The sequence below is a fragment of the Schistocerca cancellata genome, chromosome 2, assembly GCF_023864275.1.
Source record: "Schistocerca cancellata isolate TAMUIC-IGC-003103 chromosome 2, iqSchCanc2.1, whole genome shotgun sequence".
NCBI lineage: Eukaryota > Metazoa > Arthropoda > Insecta > Orthoptera > Acrididae > Schistocerca > Schistocerca cancellata.
Window position 1 is genome coordinate 773,932,161 of NC_064627.1, and position 18,461 is coordinate 773,950,621.

The following is an 18,461-nucleotide window of genomic DNA, read 5'->3' on the forward strand; positions in this document are numbered from 1 at the left end:
ACTGCAGACACTTACCCGTAAACGACAAGAAATTGATTACGAAACTTTATTTTTTCGAGGTGATAATTGAAACTTTATGACTACCGTCGTGTTCTGGAATATGACTTAGAAAATAAGTGATGGAAGAAAAATCATGGTTTAGCGTATCATAAATTCAGAGTGCGGTTGAATGGAGACCGAAATCGGCTGGGTCCTATTCAGAGAAACCATTAAGTAATTTAGAGAAACTACTTCAAACCAAAATTCGGATTGTCGGATGTGATCTGAAATATCGTCCTCAGCGAATGGGGGTCCAGATTATTAACCAATGAATCAGCGCGCTTGCTAATGACTTCGAACTACTCAGGGCTATCACTGTACAAAACGATTTATCTTCCTCAGAATAAAATGATGTGATTTTTACACTTCATGTCTGTTTTGCTGGAAACCTCATATTTTAAGTACAGAGTTTGCATTTGCGCGATAGCAATTTTACACATCTCGAAGACAAAAGAACAGTTTGTTGTTACAACTGCACATTAGGCGTAGCCTGGACGAGATAGACAGATATCTGATGTCAGCTAGAGCACATGCATCCGCCGAGAAACAGACCGCTTTGAAAACACAGGGTTTCCTCGGTTATTAGGCAAAGAATTTTGACCTGGAAATTCTATCGCTGGTATAATATTACCGTTCTCTTGGTGTAGTTTTAATACATCTTTCACGCCGGGGTGAGAAGTAATAACGAACTAAATTCCAGCTTTACTATTACTTTGATGATAAATTACTTGCTAAAGTGGTGTAAACGTTGATCCAAGTCACAAACATTACATTTTTCTTGTGTATAATATTGTACGACAAACCAGGGAACGTCTATTTAAGGTTATTCGGAGACATTGTAAATCTCTTTTAAGCCGAGGGAGCAGGTTCGCTCAATGTCTCTGCCGGTTTTTAATGTGACGTTATTATGAGATACCTCTAAGTACATTCGCATCTACATTGTTGTAGTTACTCCAAGCGAAGTCCACAAAGCAGGGAGGTTCAGTGTAATACTACCTCTGTGTTATCACCCGAGCTTCTTTATATCGTATAAAAATTAACGTATATTTTTGACATAATGCAATACGTAACAGCTATCTATGTCTATTCCGTTTTTTTTTCATGCATTGATAAAGTGCCTCCCAGTAATTACAGTTATCTTACAGCATTTGCAAAATAACAGCGACGTACTATTAATTATTGTTTTTCCTCCTACTATTACTTGTGTTACACATATTTAACTACGAATATCATGACAAGTGTGGTGTTACGAGCCTTAGTAAATTGCTCATTTCGAAGAGGCACGATTATTTAAACTCGGTACCGCATTCAAAAAGTTAAAAGTTTCAGTTGACGCAAAAACGTGAATATGCGCTGATTTTACTGGTAATAAACATTATCTACTTGTGGATGTAATGTATAGTGAAATGAATTTGTTTCGCCTTAGTTAACAGCAATTTCTAATGCTTCGGACCTTTACGAAGACAATCTCATTGTGTACTAGTAATTTTGTCATACACCGATTTCTACATTACTTATTAAAATGAAAATCAAGGCTGCATTCTCACTGATATTTATGCTCGCCGTAGTAAATGGGGATTCCTTATAAACAGTCCCTTATGATTCATCCACCTATCCAAATTAGCAGTTCCATGAATCACGTTGAAGTGAATGATTCCAAACAAGATTTTTGGAGCACATAGTCAATAGAGTAACACTGGATGGAGTGGAATCTTCAGCTCTCCCAAACTGGAATTATTGTTGATTCTATTGTACCTGGCATTCTTCTAGCTTTAGTGAAGGCTTGTGAAATTCTTGATTCTCGTTATCTGCAGTTTATGGATGTTAAAGGTAAAGCAGCCACCAAGGCCTATGCTGGTTCGAATACCACAGTGCATTGTTAGGGGGCTGTGGTGTTTAACTCCGACTCCAAAGCACCTTGCATATCGGAATTTTTCACCTTAATAAACATTTACATAGGTGAAATGAGTGATAAGGAACAAATAAAAATCCTGAGAATGATATAGAAGTTATCTAGAAAGTAATTCACTTATATCAGAAAAAAAGATGTGAATGTGAACATACGTGTGATTTTTTTTTGTGTGTGTGCATGAGAGAGAGAGAAAAAGAGTAAGAGAAATAAAGAAATGCATAACGTTGTTATTCGACAGTAGTATCGCACAGATAATGGTTGAAACCAGAGGTCTTATAGGCATTGAAAAAATTGTCGTATGTGGGGAACATAATGATCTAAAACATCGGTCCAATGACAAAACTGCGCAACGATTATTACACACTGTTTCCGTTTTTAGGTGATAAAATTTTATGTCCCAGTAGTTGGTCACATTGTTTGAAAAGCGCTTATATCAGATGATAGATTCTTTGAGATGGATCTCGAAAACTGTTGCATCTACTCGAATAGAAGCTTGCAGGTAAAAATGTTTTCTTTTTTGTTAAAAAGGAAGGTGGCTTTCCGGTTGATGATAGCGAGCTGAGAATAATATGCTGTTCTAAATAGTTCACCATGTATGTGAGTGACATTGTAACCACATTCTAGGGTATGTGTAGGACGGACCACGGGATAGCAGGACAGAGGAACTGGACAATTAAATCTGAATTGCTCCCTGAGACACTCTGGACTGAATTATTTGTTGGAACATTGCCTGGTGAAGTGAAAGACATTTGCTAGAATCCAACTTCGATCATTATTTTAATCTCTCAGGAAGTTTCATATGTAAATAGTGTGTTTGGACATGCTATGTTACGATAGTAAAGAGTCAAGTTTTTTTGTTTAAGCAAGTTGTTTATTGCAGTGCATTAATGTAATGCACATAACGTACAGCATGGCGTAGTGTATTTTGCTGCAGCTTCGTTGTTTAAGGCAGCATCAAACTGCCACATGCTGGTCATTTTAACCCAGGATGGCCTTGCCGTAGGCGGGGGCGGCGTAGGCGAGGGGGGCGGCCACCTTGGCGAAAGCGGGGGCGGCGTAGGCGACGGGAGCGGCCACCTTAGCGACGACGGGGGCGGGGTGGGCACCGGCCTCCTTGTGCACCACGGCGTTGAAGCCGTTGACGGGGTCGGCGGTGTAGTCTACGACGCGGACGGAACCGTCGGGCTCGACCAGGCTGTAGCTGCCCTGGACGACGTCTCCGTCACGGCTCTCCTGCTGGTTCTTTGAGTCACCGGTGACGGCGTCAGACACGCTGTAGGCGTAGCTGTACTGCGGGTGGGGGTCGTATTCAGCGGCGGCCACGGCGGCAGGGGCGGCATAGGCGACGGGGGCGGCCCTCACGGCGGGGGCGACGGCCAGGGGAGCGGCACGTAGAGCGGGGGCGGCGTACGCCACAGGGGCGGCGTAGGCGCGGGCAGCGATGGGGGCGCCGGGGGCGTAGACTGCAGGGGCACCCAAGTAGCCGGCGCGGGCCACAGCCACGAAGGCGACGAGGACGATCAGCTGCAGGTAAGAGAGAACAAATTAGAATACCCTGCGTAGTGCCTTCGACTTTATGCGTTGAGTCGATTCACTACGAATTTGGATGAAGGTCGGATGTCGTGCACTGAAAAATACATATGTTTTCGATATGTTTTTGCTAGTGTGTCAGCAACATGTTCTGCGAAAATGGCTGTGGAAAGTAGTTCACTGACTTTTCTCAATTAATTCAAAGTCTGTCACATTACAATTAACATGTGTGACTATGGTGGTAATTTATATCTCCGAAAGTTCCATGTAGTAGTTTGGAATGCTCACGTATCCAAAAGTTACGTACAGCTTTCCCAGCCCTATGATTCACCTGGGTCTGGAGCAGCGAGGAATGCCTAGCAAGATACTACTCTGTTGTCCCACTCCGAGCTACGAGGATGGTGCGGCTGATACTGAAATATCATTCTTAATAGCAGTATATATCTTCATAATTCCTGTGTGATACTGGCTGGTATATGATGTACCTGTGCGGCTATTAGTATCTATGTTACTGGTATTTCTTCATCTACAGTTGTCACTGAGCAATGTGACATTGTGGATAAATTACTGCGCATGTATCCGAATGGAAATGAGTAACAACCCTACATAATCATTCTGATTTACTTTTTCTGGTATTTTCCTAAATCAGATGTGAACTATGCCATGCCAGCTCCTTCGGAAAGTTTGATGCCATTTATTTGTGCACTCTTGCCCGCATCCACATTTTTTCCTCGCCGTGAGACGATGTTAAATACTAATCTGGTTTTCTTTCCCTTCCCATAGTTGTCTTTAGAGATCGATATCTTACAGTTTAGAGCGGCTGAAGGTAATCAGTTATCAACAGTCACTATCCACAGCAGTCTGATGCCAACTAGCACAGACAACCGTTCAACATTTTCCGGTATTATCCTTTAGCAAACAATCGAGAGTCAATAGATAAAATTCCAGAAAGTGTGGAGTGATCGTTGCTAGGCCAAAATGTTATTGTACTTCAATACGAGTCATAAGCAGGAAACCCATGTTTATAGACTTTCAGTATAAACCGAAACATTTTCTAGAATTCTTGAATGTAGCCGCTTTATGTAACCAAGTCCTCAAAACAGACTACTTCTTTCACTTTGTTCCTACTTGGTGGATGCTCATTCTGTTCTAACGTTCATGGCCGTAGTAATACCCCTGAAATCATAAGTTTTCCATTAAATAATGGATAGAATCCCTGTGTGATGTGTGTGAATATCTGGAAGCTTACTTTTAATTTTAGATGCAACTGTTACTTCTCTTTTGATAAATTGTCAATCCTGAATCTTACTAAAGCGTACCAATGTCAATGGAAGAACCAATTCTGTATGGATATAAGACGTTTTTAAGCCCACATAAGAGATAGAGTAAAAAAAAATCAATTATTTCTTAATTTTGTCTGGCGAAACTGAAGAGAAACATCACCCATTCCAGCCAGTATTATTGCTCTATACCGTATTCCTATGTTTTGTGTCGCTGTGTAACTGACGATGTCTTTTCTCATTCCTTCGCATCGAGAATTTATATTCAAGAAAACAACACTTGGAGGCCGAAACAGAAAGTGCGTCAGCGAAATGAGATCAGTTAGAACAACAAAACGACTATTTTCATCTTGGTGTATGTGATGTGTTCTTCCGAACAAGCTGCTAATAGGAGAAACCAGCTGCTGCTGTCGCACAGAGCTCCCGATGGACCTCCTGTGTTATCTGACGATGCGCTGATATCGTCGACTTTCCTCACCTTGCAGGCGACCATGTTGTAGTAGTGCGTTGGGCAGGTACTGTGTCCGTCGCAGCCTGGTCGTTCTTTTTATACCGAATTGGAACGCCGACCACACCTGCAGCGTCGGCGGGCTGCCCGCTCACCGGGTTGCATATCCTCCAGGGGTCTAGCAGATCGCCACGGACGATAAGATCGCGTGGCCCCGCGTGGATGTGGTTGGTTGGCTGATTGGGTGGCGCCCCTCCTACGAGCGTAACGCAACAGCAGCAGGTTGTGAAACGGCACAGAGATACTGCACCGCCACTGTGTTGTGTGGACAGTGCCCAGGTCTATATCTCCACACGACAAAAAGATTTTTGTCCCTGTGGTATATGTAAGAAAAAATATGCAATACTTCAGTCAGCATGGTTTTGATATTGGATTTTAGTTTGGTTAGAGTCTGCTACGTAAGTGAGGAAAAGAACGGGGTGGTTTATTCTGTTGTGGTTTTCAGTTCGAAGAGGCATTTGATGCAGCTCACCGCGCTAGTCTATCCTGTCTAAGGCTCTTTATCTCTGCTTAACTATCGCAAATTACATCCATTTGAACGCCCTTACTTTAGCCAACCTTACTCTCTTCCCCATCCTCCTTTTCTTGCCACTAGTATCAAATTAACTATTTTTTAAAGCCTCAGGATATGATCTATCACTTATTTGAGTGAAGTTGTGTCTTAAAACTATTTTCTCCTCATTTCGATTCATTAGCCCCTTCATTACATGTTTGATCGAGCTGTTTAATCTTTAGCATTCTACTGTGATGCCACATCTTAAAAAACTTCTATTTTCCTCTTGTCTGAACTTTTCATCTTCCGAATTTCACCTGACGAATAGCGTCAGAAAAGACCGACTGACACTATAATCTACGTTAGCAAATTTTCTTCCTTCAAAAATTCTTTTCTTGTTATTGCCAGTTAGCTTTTTACACCCTCTCTAATTCGACCAACATACATTCTTTTTCTGCCCAAACAACAAAAGTGATCTACATCTTCTAGTGAAGCATTTCCCAATTTAATTTACGCTACATCGACTGATTTAAGTCTACTTCACTCATTAACTTTGTTTTACTTTTGTTGATGTTTGCCTAACAGCCTCTTTTCAAGATATTGTCCACAGATATTTCAAGTTCCTTACCGGCTCTGCTAGAATTACAATATCATCAGCAAACTTTAAATTCTTGCTTTGAATGATGATAAACTGCAGCAGTTACTTGTTTTTTCATGCTTAGCACAACGTGTTTCGGAAAATTATTCTCCTTAATGACAAAGTTGCAGGCCTTCCAAAACCATCAATTGTGATGAACGTAATTAACTTAACATTCTTACATCCTCTGCTTAAACTTTGATTCTCTTGACAAAAGTCTCCTTTGCTTCCTTCACTGCTTGCTCTGTGAAATGTTTCGTTGTTGTGTTCATCTGTTCGAGGTATGTCCTGAAGCTTCTTCATCTCTGCGTATTTAGTGGACCCTCACTATCTGATCAAAAGTATCCGGAAACTCGTATGTAACGCAAAATTAAGCACTATATGTCACAAGAGGCAAGCCTGTCACACATTGGACCAACTGGCTTCAACACCTGGATATTATAGAAAAACGGACACAAAATCCTGCAAAACTGTGTTCCTTTCAGATTTTTCGGATCAGTGATAACGAATACAAAATTTACAATATTTGAAATGGCGGATCAATAATTGTAATGTAGTGGATTCGAGTGAAATTCGTTTATAAAGCTTTTTAACGTCGCTGATAACAATTTAGATTTCGTAATTTCCACAGAGAAATGTTAAAGTCCATATTTTACATTTTTTAACTGAAATAGTGGTAATATTCACCGCTTGCGTAGTTATTGCTATCAGGAAGGTTGCTATCGCGTTGTCCACTAGAAGATGGTTAGAAACTCAGAACGTTTATCTGAGTTGTCATCTGTTTATCTTCTTCAGTTAATGCGTTGTTGCAGATTACTGTGCATTGTTGCGCAATGGCTGTGTACCGTGTGGCATTGTCGCAAGGTAGAAAAATGACTGTCCACTAAAAACGCACAAACAACCGAAGCCAAATACATTTTCACTAGTTAACTATACCATTAAAGTAGTAAGAGAGTCATTTACAAAGTTGAGGCACCCATAGTAAATATTGCAGCCGACGATTTCGGATGACAACGGTGGTAGTTTATTTTTAAGTCGATAAGCGTCATTTCACCGGTGCAAAATGATATAAACATACCTTCTGTAGTGCTACCCATCTTATTTTATCCTGACAACCAGGCAGAACCGCTGTCACATATTAAATACTGACACAAAAAAATCTGGAACATGTGTCGTTGTCCGATTCATTGTTTTCCGGAAGTTGTGCTGCACGTATCACATCGACTTGTCGTTGCCACCGCAGCACTGGACTCGAATACACCCAAGTGTCACCTACACAAGATTTCGCGGGACTGAAGTCCGGGCTCGCACCTTTTCCTGCTTCTATATTTTCCACGTTTTGAAACAACTAATATAAAAGGAAACGAAGAGTATTGTGCTATCAGTAAAGAAGCAATAAGTGGATCGGTAAAGAGAGCTCTGTGACTTCAAACGTGGCTATTCATTGGATATCACCAGAGTCACAGATCCATCAGGCACATTTCAAACCTTCCAAATTTGTCCAAGTCGAAGCTGGTTACGTGATTGTGATATGGAAACGCGAAGGAACAACTATAGTTAAACAAAGACCAGGCAAATCTGACGGACTAACGGACAGGAATTGTCGAACATTGTGGAGTGTGATTGTAGAAAACAGTGTGAAATCTGCATAAGGATTCAGGTGCTATCAGCGTCCGGCTAGCACACTGACTGTGAGTCAGGAATTAAGAAGACTGGGATACAGTGGTCGAGCACCTGCTCATGAGGCACATATTTCTGTAGTGCTTGCAAAATGACGCTTTAGGTGGTGTGGAGAGTGGCTCCTACGGCAATGACAATGGAAGGGTTAGAGTTTGGCGAATGTCTAAAATCCTTTACCTACCATCGCGTTTAACGTCAGCAGTGAAGTACAGAGTAGGCGATGTTACACCACTGACCGTTAAAATTGCTACACCAAGAAGAAATGCAGATGACAAACTCGTATTCATTGGACAAATATATTATACTAGAACTGACATGTGATTACATTCTCACGCAATTTGGGTGTATAGATCCTGAGAAATCAGTTCCCTGAACAGCCACCTCTAGCCGTAATAACGGCCTTGATACGCCTGGGCATTGAGTCAAACAGAGCTTGGGTGGCGTGTACAGGTACAGCTGCCCATGCAGCTTCAACACGATACCACAGTTCATCAAGAGTAGTGACTAGCGTATTGTGACGAGCCAGTTACTCGGCCACCATTGACCAGACTTTTTCAATTGGTGAGAGATCTGGAGAATGAGCTTTCCGGGGCAGCAGTCGAACATTTTATGAATCCAGAAAGGCCCGTACAGGACCTGCAACATGCGGTCGTGCATTATCCTGCTGAAATGTAGGGTCTCGCAGGGATCGAATGAAGGGTAGAGCCATGGGTCGTAACACATCTGAAAATTAACCATTTTCTTCCTGTCGGTTAAATTTCGCGTCTGTAGCACGTCATGTTCGTGGTGTAGCAATTTTATTGGCCAGTAGTGTATAATATGGGGCTGTTTTTCATGGTTAGGGAGTGGTCCCCTTATTTCGCTTAGTAAAACACCAAATGCGTAGAGACATTAACACATTTTGCAGTATTGCGTACTGCGCAGAGTAGAGAAACAATTCGGAGACGATAACAGTTTGTATCAGGTTGACAATGCACCCTGTCAAAAAATAACATCAGTGAAACAGTGGTTTATGGAGAATAACATTTCTGAAATAGAATGGCCTGCTCGGAGTGCCGACCTGAACCCAATGGTACACCTTTGCGGTGCGTTACAACGCCGACTTTGCTCCAGATCCCATCGCCCAGTATCACTACCTTCTCTGGTTACGGCTCCTGGGGAAGAATTGTCTGGCATTCCTCCAGGGGCATTCAGGCACCTCATTAAAAGTAATGAAGGCCTGACATAAGGTCACGTAGGAGGCAGGAGGCCATTCTAGTAGAGATGAATATTTTAATATCGAATAGAATTTTAAGTATTAAGAAGTATTTTCTGAAGATATTTTTGTGGTATGGAGCCTTATTTGGAAGTAAACAGTGTACGATAAACAGTAAAGACAAGAGAATAAGTGCTTTTAAAATGGTTACCGGAGAATTCTGAAGATTGGATGGATAGATCGAGTAACTAATGGACGATGTACTGCGTCGCATTTCAAGGACAAGAACCTTGTGACAATACTTCTCTGAAAACAAGAGACAGATTGATACGACACATCCTGAGATGTGAAGGAGAGTTAATTTGTAGAACTTTAGTTCAGCTGGATAGGTCGCATAAAAATCGTATAGTAGGTGAAGAATGACCTTATTGATCACGAAGTATGCATGATGCGTTTCGGAATTATTTTCATCCTCAGTAATCCAAGTGCTAAGGTAGCACAAGGACAAGAGCGTTACCAGTTGTGTGCGTAACGTGAGATGACAGACTTGTTATGTACACAGCTGGTAATACTCTTGTCCTTGCGTTACCTTTGCACTCGGATATCATAAGACGGAGAAAATTACGAAAGCGTCACGCATACTTTGTGATCAATAAAGCTATTCTCCATCTACATGACTTTTTATACGTCCTATCCAGCTTAACTACAAATGTACGTGTATTTACCCATTAAAAGTGCCCCCAGCAGAGTTCATGCCGTCATAAAAGCGAAGTGTAGACATATCCCAGATTATTATCCTCTGGCAGGTGTCCCAATACTTTTAATCGGATAATGTAAATCCATCTGAACACACTGACTGTAGTCTAATAGTGACCGTCCACTACTATTTTCACTCCCCACACTTCCTTATATTACTAAACTAACTGTCCTTCGTATCTCAGGATGTGTCGTATCAATCTGTCCCATGATTCAGCGAAGTTATGTCACAAGGTTCTTGCCCATGAAATGCGATGCAGTACCTCTTTCATTAGTTACTAGAGCTACCCATCCAGTCTTCAGCATTCTTCTGTAACCGTGCAACGTCCCCTTAGAAAAATTATACATGACTGTGCTTAAACTGACACACAGTATTTTTAGCGCAACGCAGTCTGACTTTCAAAAATCCCTACAAAAGAATGGCCCTGACTAACATTAACCTATACCTTTCACAAATCACTTACCTCACCAAAAATCTTCTTTACTCGAACTACTGCAATACAGCGAGCGCCACTACTGCCAGCTAAATAAAAGATTCAAACTACTGAAGCCACTAACTACTGATAGGCATAGTTAGCAAATGAAAGATTTTGATAGAGAACAAACAATGTATTTACCTTAATAGTGTTCAAAAGTCATAATATATATATATATATAGTAGTTCATGACATCCAGTCTTACAAATTTCAAAACTCCGCCATTTCTCTCCCCACATCCACCACTGCTGGCGGCTCACCTCCAACTGCGCAACGCTAAGCGCTGTTAACATCCAGCTGCCCAACACTACAATGGCAGACAACAATGCAAACTAGCCACAGACTGCACACAGCACAGCCAGTGATTTTCATACAGAGCGCTACGTGGCGTTACCAATAAGAAAACCTAAATAGCCTACTTATACCAGACTTCCTAAAACTTAAAATTCTATTCTATATTTATGTTTTTCAGAAATGCTTTTCTTGATATTGCCAGTCTGCATTTTATATCCTTTCTAATTTTACGATCATCCGTTATTTTGTTGTCAGATAGTGAACGTCATCTACTACTACTTTTAGTGTTTATTTCCTAATCTAATTCAATCTACATCGCCTGGTTCACTTCGATTAAACTTCAATACCACTGTTTTACTTTTATTCATGTTTCTCTTACATCTTTCCATACCAACAACGTTGAACTGATCTTCCAAGTTGTTTGCCTGCTATGACACATTTACAATATCATCACCCATTCGTAAAATTTTTATTTCTTCTCGCTCAACTTTAACTCCCTTTCAAATTTCTATTTGCTTTCCTTTAACGCTTTTTAATAGATAGAGTGAATAACATGGGAGTAAGGCTGCAAGCCTGTCTCACTCGCTTCACATTTACTGCCTCGTCTTAATGCGCAACTCTTAACAACTGCAGTGCGATATTCGCACAAATTTTGCTCCGTGTATTTTATTCCTGACAACTTCTTAATTTCGAGAGTACACTGAGGTGATAAAGATCATGGGATAGCGGTTGAAAATATACAAATGGCGGTAGTATCATGTACACAAGGTTTAAAAGGGCACTGCACAGGCGGAGCTATCATTTGTACTCAAGTAATTCAACTGAAAAAGTTTCCAATGTGATTACGGTTGCACGACAGGAGTTAACAGTCTTTAAACGCGGAATGGTAGCTGTAGCTAGACACACGGGCATCCAGTTCGGAAATCGTTAGGGAATTCAGTATTCCGTGAACCATAGTGTCAAGAGAGTACCTGGAGTACCACATTTCAGAAATTAGCTCTCACCAAGGACAAAGCAATGGCCGACGGCTTTCACATAACGACCGAGAGCAGCGGCGTTTGCCAGTGCTAAGTGACAAGGGACTCTGCGTGAAATAACCGCAGAGATCAATGTGGAACGTACGACGAACGTATCTGTTAGGACAGTGCGACGAAATTTGGCGTTCATTGACTACGGCAGCAGACAACCGATGTGAGTGCCTTTGCTAATAGGACTACATCGCCTGCAGCGCCTCTCCTACGCTCTTGACACCAGACGACTGGAAAACCGTGATCTGGCCAGATGAGTCCCGAATTAGATTGGTAAGACCTGATGGTAGGGTTGGTTTGAAGAACATTTTGGACAATTGAAGCAAATGATTTGGCAACCCAGATCGCCCGACATGAATCCCATCGAACATTTATGGGACATAATCCAGAAGTCAATTCATGAGCAAAATCCCGAATCGGCAACACTTTTGCAATTATGGACGGCTATAGAGGCAGCATGGCTCAGTATTTCTGCAGGGGACTTCCAACAACTTGTTGAGTCCATACCACGTCGAACTGCTACACTACGCTGGGCAGATGGAAGTCCGTCACGATATTAGGAGGTATCCCGTGGCTTTCCCGTCAGCATTGTCAAATACATTCTTTAAGTCGACAAATGCTATTATCGTTAGTTCGCCGTTCTTCAATCCATCTTCTAAGACAAGTTGTAGAGTCAATACTGCCTTACGTGTTTCTACAATTTTTCGGAACCCCAACTTTTCTCTCCCCAGGTCGGATTCCACTGTACCAGATGTTTCATCCTTCCATGGATAATTTGTGGTAGTATTTTGCAACAAAGAATTTATAGATTGATGGCTCAGTAATATATCTGTCAGCTCCTGTCTTCTTCTTTATTTAAATTTCCGATTTACTTGGACTGTTCGTACAATTTGCCTCTTCCAGTAGGTAAAAATGTAAATGTAAATGCCGTGTGACTACGGCCTCCCGTAGGGTAGACCGTTCGCCTGGTGCAATTCTTTCGAGCTGACGCAACTTCGGTGACTTGCATGTAGATGGGGATGAAATGATGTTGATTAGGACAACACAACACCCAGTCCCTGAGCGGAGAAAATCTCCGACCCAGCCGGGAATACAACCCGGCCCGTTAGGTATGACATTCCGTCTCGCTGACCACTCAGCTACCAGGGGCGGACACCAGTAGGTCAAAAAGATAGCAGAATTGATTGACGGAACTGTCATCCAATATCACGAACCATAACCGTATTGTTCAACTAAGACACACTGACTCGCGTGGAATATTCTAAGTGGCAACCATTCAGTAATAGCTGAACGCGGGAAATCCAAATTTAAGAAGAAGAAAAGAAAATTAGTGTGTGCTGCTCCGTGCACAGCGAAGTCATTGCAGATATGCAGCACAAGCTCCTTTCCCACAAGGGTGGAGATGGAAAGTAGCCGTGTCCTCTTACAAGTTACCGTCGCTGCGTTAACCTTCAGCGATGTAGGGAAAGAATGGACAAGTCAAATCTCGATGACCGGAAGAGGATTTGGATTCCGTTTATTAATTAAAAGGTACGTAACATGGTTGTTACATGAGTCGAGACAATCCCAATAATTTCTCTCGATGACGTAGTGCATACACTGACCTACCATTTGTTTCTGTACTGTCGCAACAGCGACCTGATGTTGCCTACGCACAAAACATGGAGGGTAACGATATTTCTCTGAAACCTGCTCAACAGCCTGAATATATTCTCTAAGCACACGAAATATTATTTTCGAAACTCAAATGCACTATCAGAGAATAAAGAAACACTACAAATACTCAGTTATACGGGACAAAGAAATTGTAGTTTACGTGACATACAGGGTGCTTCAAAATCTTGAGTCAGATGTCTATGGGCGATAGGTCACATTATGGGAGAGAGCTTTCATTAGGGACAAAATGTTCGCCGACACTACCCGGCGGCGCTAGGTGTCTTGTAATAGATTTCGCCGGCCCTGGGACGACTAGTTTTCTCCAAACAAACAGCGTCTGCCAACCCGGCGTACTACTTACCACAGTAATTTGATGGAGTGATTTTCAACAAGAAAACCTTAGGAATGAACGCCTTTAAGCAGAGAAAGATATTTTAGAAGGAAATCAGGAACTTCGACCTACCTCTTTCAAGCGAAGCGGATGACTGCATTACACGTAATACACACTGCATACTCACACTGAAGAATGCCTACGCCCTGCCACTTCTTAGGGCCATGACCGATATTAAAAGTCGCTTAGCGTCGCCGCCAAGTGTCGGCGAACATTTTATCTCTAACAGAAGTTGTTTCCCATGTCGTGGGTTATCAACGCTAGACGTTTTATACAAAATCTTTGAAAAACCCTGTATGCATTGAGGTGACAAAGATAATGGGACACCACCTAATATCGTGTCGGACTTCCTTTTGCCCGGTGTAGTGCAGCAGTTCGTCGTGGCATAGACTGAACGAGTCACTGGAACTCCCCTGCTGAACTATTAGCCCAAGCTGCCTCTATAGCCGTCCATTATTGGGAAAGTATTGCCAGTGCTGGATTTTGGGCACGACCTCTGGATTATGTCCCAGATATGCTCGATGGGATTCATATTGGGCGATCAGGGTGGCCAAATAATTCGCTCAACTGTCTAAAACGTTCTCCAAACCAGTCACGAGCAGTTGTGGCCCGGTGACAAGTCCCGTTGTCGTCCATAAAAATTCCATCGTTTTTCGGAACATAAGTCCATGAATGGCTGCAAATGGTCCAAGTAGTCGAACATAACCATTTCCAGTCAGTGAACGGTTCAGCTGAACCAGAGGACCCAGTCCATTCCATGTAAACTCAGTCCACACCATTATGGAGCCAACACCAGCTTGCACAGTGCCTTCGTGTGGTCTGCTCCACAATCGATCCCTAGCGTCAGCTCTTACCAACTGAAATCGGGACTCAACTGACCAGGTCGCGACTTTCCAGTCGTGTAGGGTTGGTTGGTTGGTTGTTTTGGGGAAGGAGACCAGACAGCGAGGTCATCGGTCTCATCGGATTAGGGAAGGACGGGGAAGGAAGTCGGCCGTGCCCTTTGAAAGGAACCATCCCGGCATTTGCCTGGAGCGATTTAGGGAAATCACGGAAAACCTAAATCAGGATGGCCGGACGCGGGATTGAACCGTCGTCCTCCCGAATGCGAGTCCAGTGTCTAACCACTGCGCCACCTCGCTCGGTCAGTCGTGTAGGGTCCAACCGATATGGTCACGAGCCCAGGAGAGGCGCTGCCGGCGATGTCGTGCTGTTGGCAAAGGCTCTCACGTCGGCTGTCTGCTGCCACAGCCCATGAACGCCGAATTCCACCGCACTGTCCTAACGAATACGTTCGTCGTACGTGTTCCATTGATTTCTGCCATTATTTCACACAGTGTTGCTTGTCCCTTAGCACAGACAACTCTACGGGAACGCCGCTGCTCTCGGTCGTTGTCCGTAGTGAGAGGTAATGCCTGAAATGTCGTGTTCTTGGCAACCTCTTGACACTGTGAGTCTCTGGATATCGAATTCCCTAACGATTTCCGAAATTGAATCTGGCATGCGTCAATCCCCAACTAACACTCCGCGTTCAGAGTCTATTAATTCCCGTCGTGTGGCTACAATCACCTAAGTACAAATGACAACTCCGACAATGCACCGCCCTTTTATTCCTTATGTAGGCTATACCACCGCCATCTGTATACATGCATATCAGTATCGCATGACTTTTGTCACCTGGGTGCATAATGGCCTCAGTGATAAAACTAAAATATAAAAAAAAACTAGTTTAGTAGGAAGGAGATAACATAATTTGAATAGCGTGAAACAGGTTGAGTGTGCCATGTCATGAGAATGAAAGTTTATACTTGCTGTCGATATGTTTCAGTACGAGTAGCACTAAATCCCCACCTTAAACGTTACTTCTTTGCGTATCTACTTACATCTACCATTGTAAAATATGTGTCAGAGAATCCCAATTAACGAACCACACTCGTGAGTAACTGAATTAGAGATACCTTCCTAGTAACATGTCGCAGTACCTTTTTTCCACATCGCTGGTTGTTAGATTTTTATGCTGGTGAACGTTCAGATAAGCTAAAGCATCTGATTTTATGAGGTAATTATTAAATGAGGACAGAGAAGAATATCTAGAAGAAGGAACAGTGGAAGAAAATGGACATGAAAATGATGAGATCCAGATTTTAGAAAGTGAAGTACTTCAGGCGTTGAGAACAGGAAAGAATGATAAATCACTGGGACCAGGCAATATCAATCTGGAGTGTCTGAAATACTGTGGTGACAAAACTGTGAAACTGATAACATAGCTCTTCAATAAAATGATACATGGAGATTCAGTAGCCAACGAGATGAAGCTAGTTTACATTCATACCATATTTAAGAAAGGGGATCGCAAAATTTGTTACTATCGAGGAATTTCTGTTAAAAAAACATGAATGAGAATTTTTGCGAAAGTAATTAAAAGCAAACTGGAAAAAAATTTTAGAACCCAAGAAGAACAATGTGATTTCACGGCTGGAAGATCATGTGTAGACCATATTTTCACATTACGACAGATTTTGGAGAAACATAGGGAAAAATCAAAAAATATAGGATTAATTTTCATAGATCTAGAAAAAGCGTATGATACTGTTTCAAGAAAATTACTTTGGAGAGCACTACATATGGCAAACATAAACCCTTCCTTGATTAAAATAATACAACAGATGTATAAATATAACATTTGTCAAGTGAAAGTTGGTAATAAACTTTCATAGAAATTTAGAACAAGCGAAGGCTTTTTACAGGGCCGTCCCATGTCACCATTATTATTTAAAACGTATACAGATATTAGCCTTAGAACATGGTCTTGTAAATGTAATAGTATGGGATTAGAAATAAGAGATGGAGTTTACCTACGTCATTTGTTGTTTGCTGATGATCAAGTAGTAGCACAAGATGGGGAGGATGCTAACTATATGTGCATCAACTAGCAGTAGCATACAAAACTTGGGGTTTGAAGATTAATTACCAAAAAACAGAATACTTGACTAATGATTCAGATGAGCTATACATTGAAGGAAAGAAAATCAAAAAGATAAACACTTTCTGTTATTTGGGATCCATTTTAGAAATCGAGGGAAAATCAAAGTCAGAAATCAATAAAAGAATTAGTAGAGGACCGAAGGTCATTGGGATGCTTAACTCAGTCTTATGGAGTAGGAGTGTAATGAGCAGAGCTAAAAAATTAATATACAAATCCATATTAGAGAGTGTGGTTCTGTATGGAACGGAGACCTGAACAATTAACCTGAAACACATTAAAAAATTACAAACTCTAGAGATGGACTTCTGTAGAAGATCAGAAAAAATATCCAGGAAACAGAAGATCAGGAACACCGAAATAATAAGGAGGATGGAAATAAAAGAAATAATATATGACGTAATGGATGGGAAGAAATTACAGTGGTACGGGCATGTACGACGAATGGAGGAAGGCAGAATACCAAAATTGATACTGGAGTGAGAACCGAAGTGGAGAAGAAGAAGAGGACGACCTATGACCACCTGGCTCCAAAATGTACAGCACAGAATAAGGAGGGCGCAGAGGAAGAGGACACACAAGATCGAAACACCTGAGGAATATTTTGAAAATATAATTTAAGAACATTTATTCTTTGTATAGCAATTTCCGAGTAAATCATTATGTTGGAGTTAAGCCTCTGTAATGATGAAAAGCTCAAAATAATAAAAAAAATTATTCCAGTAGATAGGGGCAAAGCAACTATGACAGAACTTGAATCACAAAATGAGAGAGTAAATATACATAAACTGACTGGCGTGAAAAGAATCTGACAGTTCCCAGCAATGACGTTTTATAGCCGAAAATATCTATTATGTTAAATCAGAACAACTTTTATTATGCGTATATTAAGGTTTTGATGAACAAATAGCTTTATGACCGAAGTAATCGAGTCGACGTGGACAGAATGCTTCTAACGGACCACATAGTAATTGAGGTTATAGCGACGGAAAGAGCAGAGAAATCAGCAGAACTGTATCACATTTTTGGAAGACCTGCTACCTGCCGTTGCCAAATTCTTCGCTCACGTGAATCACTTCCTACTGTGTCCTTTAAAATGGTATCCCAGAACTGGTAGTTGGGCTGATAATGGATATTCCATTAAAGGCGTTTTGTGCTTATTTGTAACATATTTTGTGGCACGGGTGGTTGTTCTGCAAATCAGAATCATCAATAACACTCTTAATAAGAACAGAAGAAAGAGTCCGAATGCCAGCTAGATCATGAGTCACGTTGTGTTATGGTGGAGGGCTGTGCACTCTGTAAGGAAATGTGGTGCATGCACGAGTTATATTCTTGATTATCCCTTTAAAGCGCCAGTTATCACACATAACGTCTCAGTGATATGTGCACCTCCGCAAAAGCAGACGGAAAGGAAGAGCAGCTTCGAGAGATAGCAAACATTTAAACGTTGTCATCTCAGCTTCCACAGTGACAATACTGAAAGTACATGGCATCAACAGATTAAGGATTTCTTACTGTCGGAACGTTAAACGCCACCAGAAACAAAGGCAAATAAAAATAATGTCTAGTAACCTAAAATACATTTACTTTTACATATGTT

At 41.6% G+C, this 18,461-nt stretch overlaps 1 protein-coding gene across 2 annotated transcripts in view; it reads right to left on the reverse strand.

The window, feature by feature from the left end:
- Positions 1 to 2,806: 2,806 nt before the first annotated feature.
- LOC126162613 (cuticle protein 21-like) overlaps positions 2,807 to 18,461 on the reverse strand; it is a 311,740-nt gene continuing 296,085 nt past the window's right edge. The window contains exons 1-2 of one of the 2 annotated variants that reach the window (XM_049919228.1): positions 5,240 to 5,268; positions 2,807 to 3,475 (exon numbers count right to left, since the gene is read on the reverse strand). In XM_049919228.1, the coding sequence (XP_049775185.1) occupies positions 2,930 to 3,475; positions 5,240 to 5,254 (561 nt within the window). In that variant the 5' untranslated portion in view covers positions 5,255 to 5,268 and the 3' untranslated portion in view covers positions 2,807 to 2,929. Of the gene's footprint in view, positions 3,476 to 5,239; positions 5,269 to 18,461 lie in introns of those variants that run through there. The other variant, XM_049919227.1, reaches the window with a different exon arrangement.